This window comes from Equus asinus, chromosome 1, assembly GCF_041296235.1.
Source record: "Equus asinus isolate D_3611 breed Donkey chromosome 1, EquAss-T2T_v2, whole genome shotgun sequence".
Classification (NCBI taxonomy): domain Eukaryota; kingdom Metazoa; phylum Chordata; class Mammalia; order Perissodactyla; family Equidae; genus Equus; species Equus asinus.
The window spans coordinates 154,277,773-154,293,947 of NC_091790.1; the positions used below are offsets into that span (position 1 = coordinate 154,277,773).

At 35.6% G+C, this 16,175-nt stretch overlaps 1 protein-coding gene across 2 annotated transcripts in view; it reads right to left on the bottom strand.

Annotated features, from left to right (window-relative positions):
• Positions 1-16,175, bottom strand: part of HYCC1 (hyccin PI4KA lipid kinase complex subunit 1) — a 74,171-nt gene that overhangs the window by 31,717 nt on the left and 26,279 nt on the right. For both annotated transcript variants that reach the window (XM_014830606.3, XM_014830607.3), the window contains exons 2-3: positions 9,710-9,788; positions 3,222-3,323 (exon numbers count right to left, since the gene is read on the bottom strand). In XM_014830606.3, the coding sequence (XP_014686092.1) occupies positions 3,222-3,323; positions 9,710-9,760 (153 nt within the window). In that variant the 5' untranslated portion in view covers positions 9,761-9,788. The remainder of the gene's footprint in view (positions 1-3,221; positions 3,324-9,709; positions 9,789-16,175) is intronic.

A 16,175-nucleotide genomic window follows, 5' to 3' on the forward strand; every position in this document is an offset into this window, starting at 1 on the left:
ACATCCCTCATCTCTAAATACCTGGAAAAGCTTTGATTAAATCAGTTGATATAGTCTAACAAGCATTTGCAAAATTATGAAACCTTATGTTGAAAATTTATTCAACAGTCTGCATGAACACATAATCAATTTTAATCAAAACGCCTTCAAAAGGCCTTATAACCAGCTTAAATCCAAAACTAAAAGCATTTTTGCTTTATGAAAGCAGAACCAAATGAAGACAGATTCAAAGGGGATGTAGAAATTATATGTTGCAATGAGATTAGATGAAATTATGCATATCAAACCAATAGAGATAAATACCAGTAACTGTGCAGTGTTTTACAGCTTGCAAAGTACTTTCACGCACATGAACCTGTTCAATTCCCACAACTCTGTAGGGTAGAATATCATTATCCATACTTTCTACATAAGGAAACTGAGACAAAGAGACTATCTGCTATGATCGAAATCACACAGCTCACGAAGGTCAGAAGTAGAGCCAAGGCTTTTTGAACTCTTTATAAACATAGCTGAAAAATGTCAGGAGGGAATAAACCGACATAAAATGTTGGAAATACAGGCAGTGTTTGACATACCTACTTTGAATATATTTGAGACAAGCAACGGAGCATTAGAACATGCTGTGTTCCTGTTGTCTGGTTTGAATTCTTGAATGTATTTTCTCATGGGAACATTGTTATATTTGGTGGGGAGGTTTTACAGTACTATTAGAGAAAACTGCACCTCAAACATATTTTCTTGTGTTAAATGGACTTTTGATGGATCTAATGAGAACCTAATCATCAGGTACCTACTTTCCATTCTAAAATACACTCTGAATTCTGAAACACCTAAGTTACAAATGAACTTTTACAACAATCCATTCATATGTAAAAAGTCTGTACCCCAAGAGATTGATTTCTACTGGTAATAGAAATGTGACATAAAAATGCCATTAAATGGGGGCTGGCCCCGTGGCCGAGTGGTTAAGTTTGCGTGCTCCGCTGCAGGCGGCCCAGCGTTTTGTTAGTTCGAATCCTGGGCGCGGACAGGGCACTGCTCATCAAACCACGCTGAGGCAGCGTCCCACATGCCACAACTAGAAGGACCCACAACGAAGAATACACAACTATGTACCGGAGGGCTTTGGGGAGAAAAAGGAAAAAATAAAATCTTTAAAAAAAAAAAAAATGCCATTAAATGGGGGGCTGGCCCTGTGGCCAAGTGGTTAAGTTCGCGCGCTCTGCTGCAGGTGGCCCAGTGTTTCGTTTGTTCAAATCCTGGGCGCGGACATGGCACTGCTCATCGAACCACACTGAGGCAGCGCCCCCCATGCCACAACTAGAAGGACCCACAACGAAGAATATACAACTATGTACCGGGGGCTTTGGGGAGAAAAAGGAAAAAAAAATAAAATCTTAAAAAAAAAAAATGCCATTAAATGACTAAAGCAGGGATAGAAGATGGGAAAGAGTAGCCTATCCAGAGTAGCCTAGTTAAGACAACTTCATCAGAGGCATAACTTTTAAGTCTTTCAAAATACTAAGCAGTAAATGATAAACAAGATTTAATTTGTTAAAAATACTAATAAAGCATATAAGTATACTTTATTTGGTGAAATAATTCTCAACTAAACATGGAAGACCTTAAAACAGCTTCTAACCAAATACTTTAAAAACTAAAACTCTTCAAGGAAACAAGCTACCTATACATTCTATGCAAATTAAGAAGCTTTGGGCAGGAGGAAGGGATAAGGAAAATATCATTGTTCTAGTCAGTTATTCCAGTTCAAGTTTTTGGCTTGTCAATATAATCCCTAATCTTTTCTTCAGCACCTAAAATCTATGATGCATAATCAGAAGCTGGGTTATTCCAGATTCCCACCAAAAGGGGTAAACTACTCAAACAACCAAAGACTCTGGTTTTGATAGTTTTATCCCAAAGACACATAGGTCCATATTGGACTGGACTCCAGGATACAGTTATTTTATCAGTGAATAATAATATTAGCGGTGTTAGAGCCTATCATGTCATCTACCAAACTCAAGCACAAAAAAAATTACATACCTCACATCTCTCCCTTCCGCTCCATCTCCTTCCATTCCCACTGACATTGCCCTAGTTCAGGTTCTCAGGGGCTTCCTCTCAGGCTATTTTCATAGCCCCCTAGTCTTCTTGCTTTCCACTTTTCCATTCTCCAATCTACCCTCCAAACAGCCACCTTCCTAAAACAATAATCTGATCAAGTCATCCCTTCAGTGCAAAAAACCCTCTAAACTACTTATGGAATTCAAGGCCCACCATGGTTACCACCTAAACCTGTCTTTCCAGCTTCAGTTCCTACCATCGTCTTATCCTCTCCTGTTAACTACTATATCAGCCTATTTGCTTTTTTCCAAATGCCATGTCTTTTTGTTATCCACACTATTTCCAATCCTTTTCTATTTCTACTATGAATGATGAGATTTATAAGCACTAGAATCTAAAGTACAGATCATTTTATCATTTTCAAATTAAATTTGCTATCCAAAAAGAGGAAATGAGATGGAGGGCAAAAGGAAAGAAGGAAAGATTGGGAAAAGCACCAGCTGTACCAAACTACTGGCCACTCCTTAAACGCCTTGTATTTTCTCAGGCCTCCATACACTCTCCCTATGACTTGGAATGTCCTTTTACCTGTACACCTGGAAAACTTGTGCATATCCATCTAGACTCAGTTAAACATTGCTTTGAAAGCATGTGTTTACTTATTTTCTCACCCTTTCCTCTTTCAGGATAAAGAACACGTGTTATTCATCTTTGATTTTCTGTTGCCCAGTATTGCAGCTGGCTCATACTGGGCACACAAATATCTGCTGAATGAATAAACGAATGTAGTGACCCAAACTTTCTAGGCTACCTCCAGCAAGACAGGTAGATAGATACATGAGGAGGAAGAACATGTTCAGAGACGGCTTTGGAATATGGTAATAATTCTATTTCTTGGCCTGGGGGATGGTAAACTGGAATTCTTTTTATTATAGTTTTTTTTCACTCTGCCATTTTTTGGACATAACATAGTCTTCTCTTATACCTTCTACTTCATTTCTCAAGGGTAATGAGCTAAACACTCTACAATATATATTATAGTTCTTTAAAAATATACTTTTCTTACTTTTATATATGTTATATTGCACAATAAAAAATTAAAAATCAATCAACTTAATACTATCAGCACAATAATGTGTAAGAGCACTTACCTCACTTTGTGGTTCCTGGATAACTTTATAGAGAGATGAAACTAAAGAACTCTTGTCTTTCAAATTTGTGGCGTAATTTGGTAAAGATGTTTCTGGCAGTGTCTAAACAAATTTTAAAAAATACATCTTATTTTTGAGCAATGTCCAGAATAGGCAAATCCATAGACAGAAAATAGATTAGTTGTCGCCAGGGAGAGGAGAGGGGAGGAGGAATTAGGAGTGACTAACAGGTATAGAGTTTCTTTTGGGGGTAATAGAAATGTCCTAGAATTAGATGCTGGTGTTAGTTGCACAATATTGTGAATACACTAAAAACCACTGTGTTTTCACCTTAAAACAGTGAATTTTATGTTATGTGAATATCTCAACAAAAAAATTGCAAAAATAAAACAAAAAATATATTTAATCCTCTTATCATCAACAGGAACATAAATTAACAACACTTCATCTCTGATCACAGTTTGGGGTTAGAAATGAGAACACAAACCACATCTAAAGCCAGAGATATATTTTTTGTAGCATTATACAAGTTACAAATTTCATTAGCGCTACTGATCCTGCTTCTTAATAAATATGTTGTATAAGGATCTAGTAATGTCTCAAACCTTCAAATGTTTAAAGGCACAGATTAGCAAAGTCACTCCTGAGTTACATATTGTGACTGTTAAGTTAGGTAAGGCTCTTCTACTTTACAGAACTGGAAAATTTTAAACCTCTTAGAACTGGAGAAAAAGATAGCCATGCTACCAACAAACTAGTTTTCCTAATGCCATTTAAAATATGGAGAATTAGGGGCTGGCCCCGTGGCCGAGTGGTTAAGTTCGCGCGCTCCGCTGCAGGGGGCCCAGTGTTTCGTTGGTTAGAATCCTGGGCACGGACATGGCACTGCTCATCAAACCACGCTGAGGTGGCGTCCCACATGCCACAACTAGAAGGACCCACAACGAAGAATATACAACTATGTACCAGGGGGCTTTGGGGAGAAAAAGGAAAAAAATAAAATCTTAAAAAAAAAACCAACATGGACAATTAGTCACAGCTTGCCAGTACCACCCATTCAGAAAGGACACCATGACTGAGAGGAACGAGAAGAGGGAAAACTCCAGTCAGATCATGTTAGGTAAAAGGAGTAGAGAAATCTGAAAACAAAACAAAACACTTCATTATAACATATGATAAAAAAATCTATCCCTATAGAGTATACTTCTTAACAACATCTGTCTCCCAAGTCACTATTCTTTCTCATGTAAATTACTTCAATCAATCAATCAATCAACAAATGATAATCTCAAGATATTGTTAACAGTCAGTCTAAGATATACTCTCTTACTTACATGTCCCATATCCTAGTATTTCATGATTTAAAATGGGTTATGGTTAGTATATACAGGTGTGTGTGTGCATAAATAAACACAGAAAAGTAAATGGCATAATTTTTTATACTAAGGATATTTGATTCAGTTTTACTTTACTGCCAGCTCCTTGAGGTCAAGAACTATCTTTTTGTCTCTCCATCCACAGCACTCAGCACAAGGTCTCAATCCTTTGCTGAAGGAATTTATTATGGATGAACAGAATAAGAAATAAATACTGTCACTGTTTACACTTCAGCAGATTCTTTAAAAATAGGTCACATTTCACCTTAGGATATATAAGTGAATAGATGCTTTTTGTAATTTAATAAGATAGTTTTGTTTGTCGGAGTGGTAAGTAAATGTGAACTATCTGGGAACCTTCTACCATTATCCAGAGCAGAAAAAAAAGCTTCCACTGCAACTGCTTACATAAAGAGGAGATTAGGGCATTCTTCAATATTTCAAAAGCAGGTAACAAAAGATCCCCAGGCAACATTCCATTTCCATTATTTGATCAAGAGTAACCTAATAATAGGAGAATTTATATGTAAGGAAATCATAGTCAAATAAGCAGCAGATTTCTAATCCCCTGAATGGAAATACATCTGAATTATATATGAAACTACATTATTATATATATATATGTGTATGTGTCTAACTGTAAAATTTAAAACTAAGTGAATTGAAATATAAATCTTAAACTATTAGTGAATAGAAAGATCATTATAACATTATATATACTATTCTAGGCTAAAACTGGAACATTAAAAACGTGAATTACAGTTTTCAGTTTATGTACCAACTAACCCTCATGAGGTAAAATATTTTCTGTGAAACAGCCAAAGGCAAAACGACAGCTCTTTTTCTGAAAAGATAAGCTGTAGAAAATATTCTAGACTTAGGCTAATACTGTTAAATGAGAGGAAGGGTCTCCCAAAAATTAGTGCAGTGAACTATTACATTTTATCACAATTCTGTCATTATTTCATTTTGTGAAGGTGGAAAAAGTTACTTTTGTCTAAAGAAGGAGAGAAAATATAACTGCTGTGTTTATGAACAGTGTTTTGAAAAACTTAAGATCTAAAAGAGCCTAATGGATTAAACATTGTTACAGCAAACCTTTAAATTTTCTTGTACTGTACCAGTTCAAAAGTACTGGCCTTCTTAAATACCAGCTAAGCTTTCTCATTTTTCAGAAGACAGAACTGGAGACAAAAAAAAAAAGTACTAATGGGAAATTAGTCTTGGCAAAATCTGAAGAAGACAGATGTTTAATAAAAGTACCGTTTGGCAGATGGTTTTTAAAAACTGTAAGGAGGTTGGGGGCTGGCCCCGTGGCCGAGTGGTTAAGTTTGCGCGCTCCGCTGCAGGCGGCCCAGTGTTTCGTTGGTTCGAATCCTGGGCGCGGACATGGCACTGCTCATCAAACCATGCTGAGGCAGCATCCCACATGCCACAACTAGAAGGACCCACAACGAAGAATATACAACTATGTACTGGGGGCTTTGGGGAGAAAAAGGAAAAATAAAATCTTTAAAAAAAAAAAATGTAAGGAGGTGATATGGGTTGGGTGGAGGAGAATTAATGAAGACAGACAGATGGGTGGAGAACCAATAAATAAAACAGCTCTGGTTTAACAACATCACACATAAGACAGGATTTTGAGTCACATATTGAGATTCAGTGACTACCAGAAAATTGAAAAAATTAGGAGTCTGGAAATCTGCTAGATAAATCTACACATCGTATTAAGAAAAACATCTGAACAATAACATCTGAATAATAATAAGAAAAACAATCTGAAAGATAATATTTTACAAATAAATTTTTGAAAAGATAGAGATTGAACTATTCATGAAATCTTAAATAATGAAATCCCAGTCTAATCACTTTGTTGGTATATAAAGAGAATACTAACAAGGGCCCATAGCTAGAATAGATACTGAATAATTTTCCCAAAGGCAAAAAAAAAACCAACACTTGCACAAGCAGATTGTGTTGCCTTTGTGCATTTGAGAGAAAGTGAGTGAGGTTATGAGGAAGGGAGTTCAGACTGTGACCGTGGAACAGTGTAGAGTTAAAACCATCTTCGTAGAGCATCTACTTCAATTTTTCTGATGAAGATACTGAGACTAAAGAAGCATATGATTTGTCCAACATCATAAAACCACCTAGTGGAAGAATTGTGATTAGATCAAATGGCTCTGACTTCTTAGCCCAATGTACTCCGTATCACTTTATCAATCACCATGACCTTGGCCTTATTAGCACCATAGTTATTAAATTAACCAAGCAGAGGCTTCTTAAAATATATATATACACCCCCAAACTTCCTTTCTTAAATATTTTAACCAAAATATGTAATTAACATCACAAACCATTTCAAAAGACAAGATACTCTATTTTAAAAGTATTTAAGAAATTTGTTCTCAAGAACTTTCTATCTTCTATTACATTTAGTATGTTGCTGATTTTGCCTGATAACCTTAATCTCTTTATCAAACATAAACAGAGCTGAATTCAACACACATTAACACAATTCAGAATAATGTTCTCAAAATAATTTTCAGGAATACCTACTAAATTAACCAATGAATAGGAAATAACTTCCCTTAAACTGGCTATGATATAGATGACAATAATTTAAAACATTTGCTATATCAAACTGATTGAAAATTGGGTAAATTTAATCTTCGGGAGTTAAAGAAAAATTAAATTTCTTTTTATTTTATAGGTCCCAGGATTTCACTCCCCTCCTCTCAATGGCAAAATTTCCTTACCCTTGAGTTAAATTTACGAAAATTTTTATAAAATATCACTACTCACATAATATGTTATATTGATAAAATATTACTTAGATCATACTTTGTTTATTCATATCCTAGTTTCTTTTAATAGAAGATGGTATTTAGAAAACAAGATCTGGGAGTTTGGTGTACTCATTGCTACTGGAGAGCCATTGCTTCATGGCTCTCTCAGTAAACAAAGCTAGGAGATACATGTATGCATTTATGTACAGATACACATACATAAATATATCATATACATATTTAGACCCATGAGTTCACACTGATTCCTCTGATTCTAATACAACACCTTAGGGTTCTTTCTTGTCTTTCTCCATTCTAATTCCTTTCTCAGACATGAAGAAATCTAACTCCCATTATTCTCCATGTATTTACTTATTTGCTCAAAGTAACCAAACTACCAATGTAACCGCCCTGCTGAATCTTCTACATGCCACCTCTACAACCCTTTGCTCCAACCCCCACTTCTTCAAACACTAGGGCACACTGCTGTCCATACTGCTTCATTATCCCCTTCCCCTCACTACTGCACTCTCTAGGCGACTTACATATGGAAGCTAGGAAGGGAAGGAAATAAACAGATGGAAAGGGAAGGGAATCAGTCATGATTTTCAATTATTTGCCTTAATAGTTGACCCCTCCCCTATGCCCCATCCTTTAACATGCCTTCTTTCCACAACTCCCATATTAAAGAACGGCCAACTGGATATTTGCTTTGGCAAATTTGACTTCACCACTAAACTTGTCCTAGACGTGGTACTCAACTATAAACTTGACAACTTCCATCAAGTGGCTAAAAAGAAAAAAATGTGATAGAATGAACCATATTAAACATTCTTGAAGCAGAAAGAAAGAGGCTTAAAAACACCTTGAACACTTACTCACAAAGACAACACTGGCAGGAAAAAAAAGCATATATAAGATTCAATCAAACTATTAAAATACGAAGAAGACACTATATAGAGTACATTTTTATAATATTTACATCACTTTATGATGACTTAGGGGATCCACAGAAGGAGATTCAATTCGTGACTATAAAAGCTAACAAAGTAAAAATCTGCCCAGCCATTCATCAGGATGAGATAACAATGACAAAATAAGGCCAGCTGCAATATTAACAGAAAACATTGCTTCTCTCAAGGGCATACTGCAGCTGAAAAGTGTCATAACAACCTCTTTTTTTGATTGACTACTGTACTCTTACTCACTGAGAAGCCTTGTTATCTAAAATCATAGATATCAAAAACTTCTCTGTTTAAACATGTATCAGTAAGAATGAAACATCCTACTCTTCCCGGAGGATCTAAGTCACCTTGAAACAGAGAAGTAGGTTGGGGATTTCCCACCTAGGTGCAGAGTTGTGAAAAGTGGTTTCTGAACACAACATTCCACAGAGATGTTAACTTTGTGGTTTCCAAGACAACAGGAGCCTGGGTTCTCTTCACAGTCCAAAGCAGATTTTGATCCCATCACACACAGTTCTGCTTTATATTGAGCCCTTCAAAATACAAAATAAATTTCTTCTAAACTCCACCCTTCCTCCAAATCCTGTAGGAATTTTACCTTTTTCTTTGTTTGGTGAGATGCCCAAATGGTATCTGTTGTGTAGTCTCTCTCATTGAAACAAGCCAGTAAGTCTGACTTTGTCAGACTATACATTTGTCCCTAAAGATCTTGGGCTGATTGAGCTGGACAAAAAAGTGACAGTTGTAGCCCAAAACCTTCATTCCTGTCGTTCCAGATCATGAAGCTCACATAATTATGTGTAACAATGAGACTCAGAGGACAAGGAGAAGGTAATTAGCTGGTTAAAGCAACACAATTTCAGCTACCGGAGAGAAGAGTTCATGAGACAATAAAACAGAAGTTTTCTTTTCTTCGTCAACTAACCAAAGTTATACACCCCTTATATAGGCACTGGGTTAGCCAACTAGATGAAGATCCACTGGCAGAAAGCTGGGCAAATAGCTTCCCATCTTCTCCTCATTGTTGATCATGGCTACTCCCATTGCCCCTCAAATTGGGAGAAACGTTTCAACACTGAATCTTTGATGATGACTAGAGGGAGTGACATCAACATTCAGAGACTGTAACCATTCTTTGTGGTGTTGTCATGAAGAGAAGAAAACAAGCAAACTCTTTGAACTACTTGGGAGAAAAAAGGAATTGATTTCCTAGAAAAGATCATTAAGATATGTTGGAACATATTCTGCTTCCACAGATATTTAGCTTTTCAGTCATAAAAAGTAAAAAGTCACTGGAATTTAACCCCAGATAAACCTTCTTTGGAATATAATTATTATATTAAAACAGTAAATATTACCTTAAACTCTGACAACCATTCCTCCACAACCCCTTTCTCTGAAGTGAACATCTTTCCACATCTGTTCTAAACCTTCAACCTGAAAATTAACATAGAAAAATGTTAAAATTTTGAATATATTTTCTTTGTAGCCAGATCACTACAGATAGAAGTAATCCTATAAAATTTAGTTACTTATTTTGGGAAATTAAAGCAGTTTCAAACATAAATTACTGGGTTCATTTCAAAACCAATGTGCACAAACAAGCATTAAAATGCAAGAATTTTGAAAAAAGTATAAATATCATAACATGATGAAATTGGATCTGCAATTTTCATTTAGCTGTCAGGAATGCCAGCTGCAAAACACACTGGACAAGTTCCACTAGTGTCAATTAAATAATTCCACATAGATCATGCATCTTAAGAAAACTGCAAAAAATATTTTAAAACTGTGAAAATATAAAAAAGACATGCATCCAAAATTGCCTTTTAGAAAGCATTAAAGTAATTTAATTTGCTTATATTTCAGTTCTTTACAACAGTACCAATCTATCTAGGAAGCAACTTGATTCCCTGAAACCTTAATATTCACAAAACAGAAATAAAAGTGATAATATCCAAGACAATGACCATATTCAACAATAGTTATTCAGAAGAATGGGATTTACTTAAGCATTAATAAGAAAAAAAAAAAAAGGAAGCTAAAGGAAATACAAAACAAATTTATCTCAAGCAAAACTTTTGTCAAAGCACAATGTGGTTTTCTTCACCCATCCGTCAATATGAGAGTAGACTTAGAAACTGTTGTTTTGTTTTGTTTTGTTTTTGCTGAGGAAGATTCACCCTGAGCTAATATCTGTGCCAATCTTCCTCTCTCGTTTTTTTTTTTTTTGAGGAAGATTAGCCCTGATCTAACATTCAATGTGAATCCTCCTCTTTTTGCTGAGGAAGACTGGCCCTGAGCTAACATCTAGGCCCATCTTCCTCTATTTTATATGTGGGATGCCTGCCACAGCCTGGCTTGATAAGCAGTGTATAGGTCCATGCCCAGGAACCAAACTGGCAAACCCTGGGCTGCTGAAGCAGAACACACGAACTCAACTGCTATGCCACCGGCCTGCCGCCAATCTTCCTCTATTTTGTGTGTGGGTTGCCACCACAGCATGGCCACCACCAAGTGGTGTTAGGTCTGCACCTGGGAACCGAACCTGGGCCTCCAAAGCAGAGTGTGTCAAACTTAACCACTAGGCCATGGGGCCAGCCCCTATGAAACTGTTTCTTGAGGGAAAACCTTAGCTCTATCTGAATTTCCTAAGCTCCTAATTCTGGCACAAATCCTGCATTAGGCTTTTTAATTTTCATCAGCATTATCATGTAGAAACTGAGGCAGAATTGCCAGAAACTGCATCTTGATTCTATTGCTTACTTGTATATAACCTTGGGCAAGTTATTTGACTTAATTTTTTCATCTATTAAATAGGAATAACCATGGTACCCACTTTCAAGGGGTTATTGTGAGGATTAAATGAAAAAATACAAATAAATCACTTATTACAGTACCTGGCAATAAAGTATTATTACTATGCATTATTATTATTGAAGAATATCAATTCATTTAGCCTCTGTTCAGCTGTCTATCAAAGCATACAGATATGCCTTAATGAACAACACAGATTCTTGCCACAGAATACATTCTAAGGTTTCTGTTGTCTAATTCCCACAAAAAACATGGTTAAGAAAAAAATATATAAGGGCCAACATATGGGTCTAAAGGTTAAGTTCAGTGAGCTCTGCTTCAGTGGCCTGGGTTCAGTTCCCAGGCATGGACCTACACAACTCACTGGTGGTCATGCTGTGGCAGGTGATCCACATAGAAAATAGAGGAAGATTGGCACAGATGTTAGCTCAGGGCAGATCTTCCTCAGCGAAAAAAAAAAAGAAAAAAATATATGTATCTATACATTCCTTTATGAAGAATCAAGTCAGTCTATCAGAAAACCACATATCTGTACCATATTACTGATTTTCTAGAACTGCCCATTCAGATAAACTGGGCTTTGGAATTATGTCCAAAATGTTACTGAAAACACTGCTAGATCACACGTTATCCTCTTTAAAATCCAACGGAGAAGAAAATTCACATCTTCAGTTTTCAATACCAGGAAAAACTCTTCCTTAGAGTAACTGATTTGCTTTTATATTATAGATACTATGAATCTCAAAACTGATTCTCTTTGCTTTGATTCTAATAAAATGGGAGTCAAAGTTTCTGCCCTAACTCTGTCCACAAAAAAGCAGGCCTGGATTAATCTTTTCTATTGTTTTATATTATACTCTTATTTTCTTTCTGCCTGAATCTACCTATTTTTATCCTGTTATATTATACATTTTTGTGAGGAAAAATGAAGCAAAGAAAATATAAATGCACATGAGTTTTATATTTATGCATTGTTTAGTAAATTAAAACAGAAAGTTATGACAACTAGAACCATGCTACATCAATTTACAGAGAACTGGAATGTAAAATTTTACAAAAATTCAAAATAACTCTCTAGTTAAATTAAGACTAATTTTTAAAAGAGTAAAAGGAATCAAGAGGGATACACAAAGGATCAAGAATAGTTAAAGCAATCTGAAGAATAATGGAGCTAGAAGACTTGGATTTCTAAATATCAAGGCTTATTATAAAACTAACTAAAACTATAGTATTTAAGCCAGTGTGGTATTATCATAAGGGTCAAAAAAAACCAGTGGAGCAGAATAAAGTGGCCAGAAACAGACCTACATACACACGGTCACCTGATCTATGACAAAATTGACACTGTAATTCAGTAGGAAAAGGATAGCCTTTATAATAAATGGGTCTGTGTCAACTAGACAGATACATGGTATAGGGTGTGGGTAGGAGAACCAGGACCTCCTAGCTCATACCATATGCAAAAATCAGTTCCAGATGGATCACAGATCCATGTGTGAAAGGTAAAACATAAAACTTTAGAAGAAAACATAAGACGATATCTTCATAACCTTGGGGTAGGTAAAGGTTTCTTAAACAATAGGCACAGAAGAACTAATCATAAGGAGGTAAAAAAAAAAAAAAGATAAAGTGGACTTTATTAAAAATAAGAACTTCTGTCTATTGACAGATGAATGGATAAAGAAAATGTGGGTTATACATACAATAGAATATTGTTAAGCCTTAAAAAAGAAGGAAAACCTGCCATTTGCAAGAAAATGATGAACCTGGAGGATATTATGCTAAGTGAAATAATCCAGACGCAGACAAATATTGCAAGATCTCACTTATATGTGGAATCTAAAAAAGTCAAACTCATAGTTACAGAGAGTAAAATGGTGGTTTCCAGGGGTTAGGGTATGGGAGAAATGAGGAGATGTTGGTCAAAGGGTACAAACTTTCAGTTATAAGATGAATAAATTCTGGCAACCTAATGTACAGCATGGTAACTGTAGTTAATAATAATGTATCCTTGAAATTTGCTAAGACAGTAGATCTTAAGTGTTCTCTCTACACACAAAGGAAATAATAACTATGCGAGGTGATGGATATGTTAATTAGCTTGATTGTGATATATCAAAATATCAAGTACACCTTAAATATACACAGTTTTCATTTGTCAATCATACCTCAATAAAGCTGGGTCAAAAAAAGGGAAGAACTTCTATTCATCAAAAGATACCTCTAAGAGAAGGAAAAGGCAAAGCCATAGAGTGGGAGAAGATACTTGCAATTCATATATTTGACAAAAGTCTCATAATCCAGTATGTATAAAGAACTCATAAATTATTAAGAAAAAGGCAGACAATCCAAAAGGAAAAACAAGCACGTTACTTATCCAAATGGAAACTTAACATATGAAAGGTACTCAACTTTGTTAGTCATCAGGGAAATGTCAATTAACACCCACAATGAAATATATCACACACATAGACACACATACACACTTGCAAATATGGCTAGAATGAAGGATAATACCAAGTGTTGAAAAAGATATGGAGCAAACAGAATATTCACACACAGCTAGTGTGGATGTAAATTGATACAACATTTTGAAAAACTCTTTGGCAACATCCTATAAACTTGAATACAGGCATACTCTATGGAAGCAACAATTCTACCTATAAAAATATACCCTACAGAAATGTGGATATATGTTCCCTGAAAGACGTGTTCAGGAATATTCACAGCAAGAGTTTCTGTAAATAGGCAAAAACTAAAAACAAACCAAATGTCCACCAAGAGTACAATGGATAAATTACAGTATACCATACATGGAGTTTTATCATATTTATTGATATTTACTGTATTCAAAAACCAAACAGAAATTTTTAAAATACAAGAACACATAATCACATATCCCACTAGTCATCACTTACTGTGTAGCCTCTGGAAAGTGCCACTGTATACTCAGAACGAGAGTGAAAAAGGCAGATAAAAGTCCCAGTATTATTATGAAAATGGTTTTGAGGTTGCAGACCACATAAAAGGGTCATGGGGACCCCCAAGAGGTCCCCAGATGATACTTACAGAACCATCACCCTTGCCCTTGTCATTACCCACTCTGATCTCTCCTATCTTTTCAGCACACCCTTTTATGCATTAGATTAGACTCTAAAATCTTTTGATCATACCAAGACCTAATGTCATCTCCCAATATTCTCCTTTCTCTCCTTACTCATTTCAAATTCTTTAGTCAATTATAATCACGATTTTGAATATACTCTCTCAATTCCTTTGCCCTTACTTGTTTTACTCCTTTGACAAAATACAATCCTGGTAAAATACAACTCTCCACCTAGTCCATGTCAGCACCCACACAGCTGTATAAGGTGGAGAAAACAACTAAAATAACACAAAATTTATCACCAAAAACCTGAAGTGGGGCCCTTAAGGTTGCCTGGCAATCACACAGTGTTCCCCTATAGTCCATTCACTTTCCCACTCTCCTACTTGTTTCATACAGTTGACCTGATCCTCAAAACTCCAAAATCTCCTCCCCATCCTTACTCTCAGCTGATGATCTTAATTCCTACTTCTCATTTCTTCTGAACAATCAGAAGAGAACTCCCAAATGGATAATTTCTATTGATGTATCCTCTTTATTCTGCTATCTCCAATCTGCTAAGTTCATTCAGGAAATTTTTCATTTATTTATTTACTCTTCAGTTCCAGAATTCCCATTTGGTTCCCTTTTTACACTTTCCATTTTTCTCTGATACTCCCTATTCATTCATTAAGATACTATTTTCCTTTAACTCTTTAAACATATTTTACTTTAATTTTTGAGCATATTTATAATAGCTGCTTTAAAATCTTTTTCTGCTACATCCAATTAATGGAGCACCTTGGGGTTGGTATCTATTGACTGTTCATTTTTCTTGAGTATCAGTCTCATCCTTCTTTGCATATCTATAAATTTTGATATATACTGGACATTGTGGATGATATATTGTAAAGACTCTGGTTTCTGTTATAATCCTCTAAAGAATGTTGACCTTTTTTTTAGTAATCAATTGAAATACTGGCTGATCACCTTAAATTAATTTAGGTTGAAACAGACTTTGGGGTCAGGAAAAGCTTCCCAAAGTAACTGACACTTGAGCTGAGATTTAAATAAGTATGAGTTAATCAGGACGAAAAGAAGAGGGGACGAGAAGGCGTGCCAGGCAGAGTGAATCTTTTAGGAAAAGGCCCTGGAAAATGAACCATCAGGTTTGTTCAAGGAAAAGAAAGAAATCTATGTGGATAGAGTGCAGAGAGTGAGGGGGAAACCAAATGTCCCAGATAAGGGCTGCTCCTTTATCCAGGGATGAGAGACATGTGGACAGAGCCACAACTAATCAACTATCACCTACAGGTAATATAAGCAAGAAGTAAATTATTGCTGTGGAGATTTGCTGGGCAGCCTGTTTTTGCAACATATGTAAATAATATACCAACTAGACTGTATGTGCCTTAAGAGCAGGAACCAAGTCTGGGTTTGCCCGTGTTGCACTGTCAGCATCTAATCCAGTACCCATCAGATAGGAGATATTTGAGAAAGATTTCTTAAGTTAATGAATGGCTTGCATTTACATATAACTGTAAGCAATTTTTTAAAACAAATCTATCTTATTTTATACACATATATAGCTACTGTCAATATAATAAAGCTGACATACATTAGTTGAGCAACTTGAACAAGTTTTCAAAATTGCTCAGATTTCTTGACTCCAACTTGAAACCACAACTTGAAAGCTAATTCCAAAGCAAATAACTATAAGTTTTAACTTTATTCTCTGCAAAGAAGTAACAAGTTCACTAATTCACTAATGAATTACTAACAGTAATTGAGTTCAGTTCTACTTAAATCCTAATTGCACCTGCCTTACTTGCTATTCATATCTACTTATCCTACTCTCAATATGGAAGATATTTATAAAATATCCTTTAAATTCCACTCCACCATATCATACCTACCTCTTC